Source organism: Pneumocystis jirovecii (assembly GCF_001477535.1).
Source record: "Pneumocystis jirovecii RU7 chromosome Unknown supercont1.68, whole genome shotgun sequence".
Taxonomy (NCBI): domain Eukaryota; kingdom Fungi; phylum Ascomycota; class Pneumocystomycetes; order Pneumocystales; family Pneumocystaceae; genus Pneumocystis; species Pneumocystis jirovecii.
In genome coordinates, this window is record NW_017264842.1 from 1 (window position 1) to 2,459 (window position 2,459).

The window sequence follows — 2,459 nt, forward strand, 5'->3', positions numbered from 1 at the left end:
TCTAAAAACTTATATTTTCAAAAAAAATCATAACTTGTTTTTAATCATAAAATATACTATCAATAGTTTTTACAGCTCTAATAAAACATTTTGAAACGCTTAGTGATAGAATTATCATCATTAATTTTAAAATTAGTGCTAATATAAAAAGTTCAAATTTGAAGTTGAATAATTCATTAATATATTCTTAATAGTGAACTATACATAAAATATTGACCTTTATTAGAAGTATTACATAAAGAAGTGATTTAATAAAAAATTTTAATCATTAATAATACTTTTGTATAAAATAGAATAAACAATACAAAAAAACTTACTATAATCTAAATATCTAAAAAATAAGCCAAAATTTAAAATTAGTAAAAACTAATAAAAATAATTTAAATTTCAAAAACAAACGAATCCAAATAAATAAAAGTATAAATTCGGAAAAGCGTAAAATTAAATGTACAAATTTAGGAAAAAGCTAAAACTATAAATACAGTTTTAACCCAATAAGTTTAATATAAAAATACTAAAATGAGTAATCGGAAAATCACAGAGATCGGAGAAAAATCTCAAATTTTAGTAATCTGCACTTAGTCTACCTTACAAATTCTTAGAATTAAAGTATAGAAATAAGTTCTCAATGTATAAGAGAGATAATTCAAAACGAAAGAAAATATAATTAAAAAAACAAAATATTTTTATTAATCATCATATCTTCAATAAAACAAATTATTATGAATTTTATGATTATATTTTTAAACTATAAATAATTTAGAAATTAGCGTTTTAAAATAAATTTAATCTAATAAATAATCCAAAAATAACTAAATTATACTATACTAAATTATTACGCTATAAAAATATTATCTAATTATTAAACATCGATTATTTTAATATTTCTGCGAATCATTTATGCGAATCATTTCTGCGAATCATTTTTTATAATGTTTCAGCCTTTCTGTCTATTTTAAATCACTAATTCGAAGGGGGATTTATATTCCCCCTTCCTTCATATGCTGTTATTTACCAAAACATGCATTTTTTTAATTTTTATCATCATAAAAAGGGTTTTTTCAAATAATAACGAAATTTTAGGTATTCTTTTTTTTTTTTTTGATTTAATTCCAATTATTAGATCTTGTTCAAACATTTTCTCCTCTACATGATGAGGATCCATTACTTTCATATGAAGTTACTAATGAAGAATATCATCATCAATTAAACAAAAGGTTGCATAATTTAGAACTTAAAGAACTAAAAAATAGTAAAGAATATTTATATTACCTTGCTACTTTTTTAACTTTCAGCGATTTTAATAACAATTGCACAGCAAAACTAAAAGAAGTCTGCAATGATGATATAGAAATGCTGAATAGTGATATTCATCATATTTGTAATGAGCCTCAATTAGTATGTACTTCTTTAAATACTCAAATATCTAATGCGATAAAAAAAACTAAAGATGATTTGAATAAAGAAACAAATTATCATCACTGTAGCAGGCTGCAAACTGAATGTTTTTTCTTAGAACAATATGGTTCAGGAGATCTTTCTGCAAATTGCAATAAACTAAAAGAAAATTGTTATAATAAGGCCCGTATGGAAGTAGCGGAAGGAATTATGCATAGATTTTTAAAAGGGACACATGATAAGACTTGTTTAGAAAAACTCAAAGAAAAATGTCTATTATTTAGTCATCAAAGCCCAGAGTTATTTAGTTTATGTATTAGTGGTTCCAATGTTTGTAAAAAATTTATTTCAGAAACTAAAACAAACTGTCAAAATTTTCAAACTCAGTTTTTATCAAAACATAAAGAAATAACACGAGAAAACTGCATAGTTTGGTTAAAAAAATGCTATTATAACGTTTTGAATTGTCAAAATATTTATCATATGTGCCGTTTATTTCAAACAAGTTGTGCAGAAAAAGGTTTTTTTTCTAATTTTGACAGTAATTATAATCTTAATCTTCTTGAAAGCCCGTTTATCGATGTTGATGAAGATACAATTCAATACAGCCATAAAAAGTTAAGTCAATTAGGTATTTATGTTGATAAAATGCCATCACTTCCGAATGAAGTAATTGCTAGCATTTTAATTCAAGATGTTTCTAAACAAATCTCTAAATGTAAAAAAGAATTGAATGAAAAATGTCCTTTAGTGGAATATTTAGATGTTTTTAAAGATATATGCAGTAAAACTAAGAATAAAGATAATATTTGTAAAGGCATATATGATAAAACTAAGCAGCATCTTGAACCTTATTCAAAGGAATTCAGTGGTAATAATTTGTCGATTTCACAAAAATCTTTTTCAAAAGAAAAGTGTATAGAATATTTACCATTATGTTATTTTTTTAATGAATATTTTGGTGTCTGGGTCCAAAGTGATTTATGTAAAACAATACGACTTGCCTGTTATCAAGCAGATTTGGAAATGGAAGCTGATATGATTTTAATAAGGAAATTAAA

At 23.5% G+C, this 2,459-nt stretch overlaps 1 protein-coding gene across 1 annotated transcript; it reads left to right on the plus strand.

Annotated features, from left to right (window-relative positions):
• Positions 1-1,021: 1,021 nt before the first annotated feature.
• T551_03754 (uncharacterized protein) lies at positions 1,022-2,459 on the plus strand (the record flags this gene model as incomplete). Its single annotated transcript, XM_018376017.1, has 2 exons — positions 1,022-1,055; positions 1,124-2,459. Coding segments are annotated over 2 exons (1,370 nt in total), but the record flags the coding sequence as incomplete, so codon positions are not given.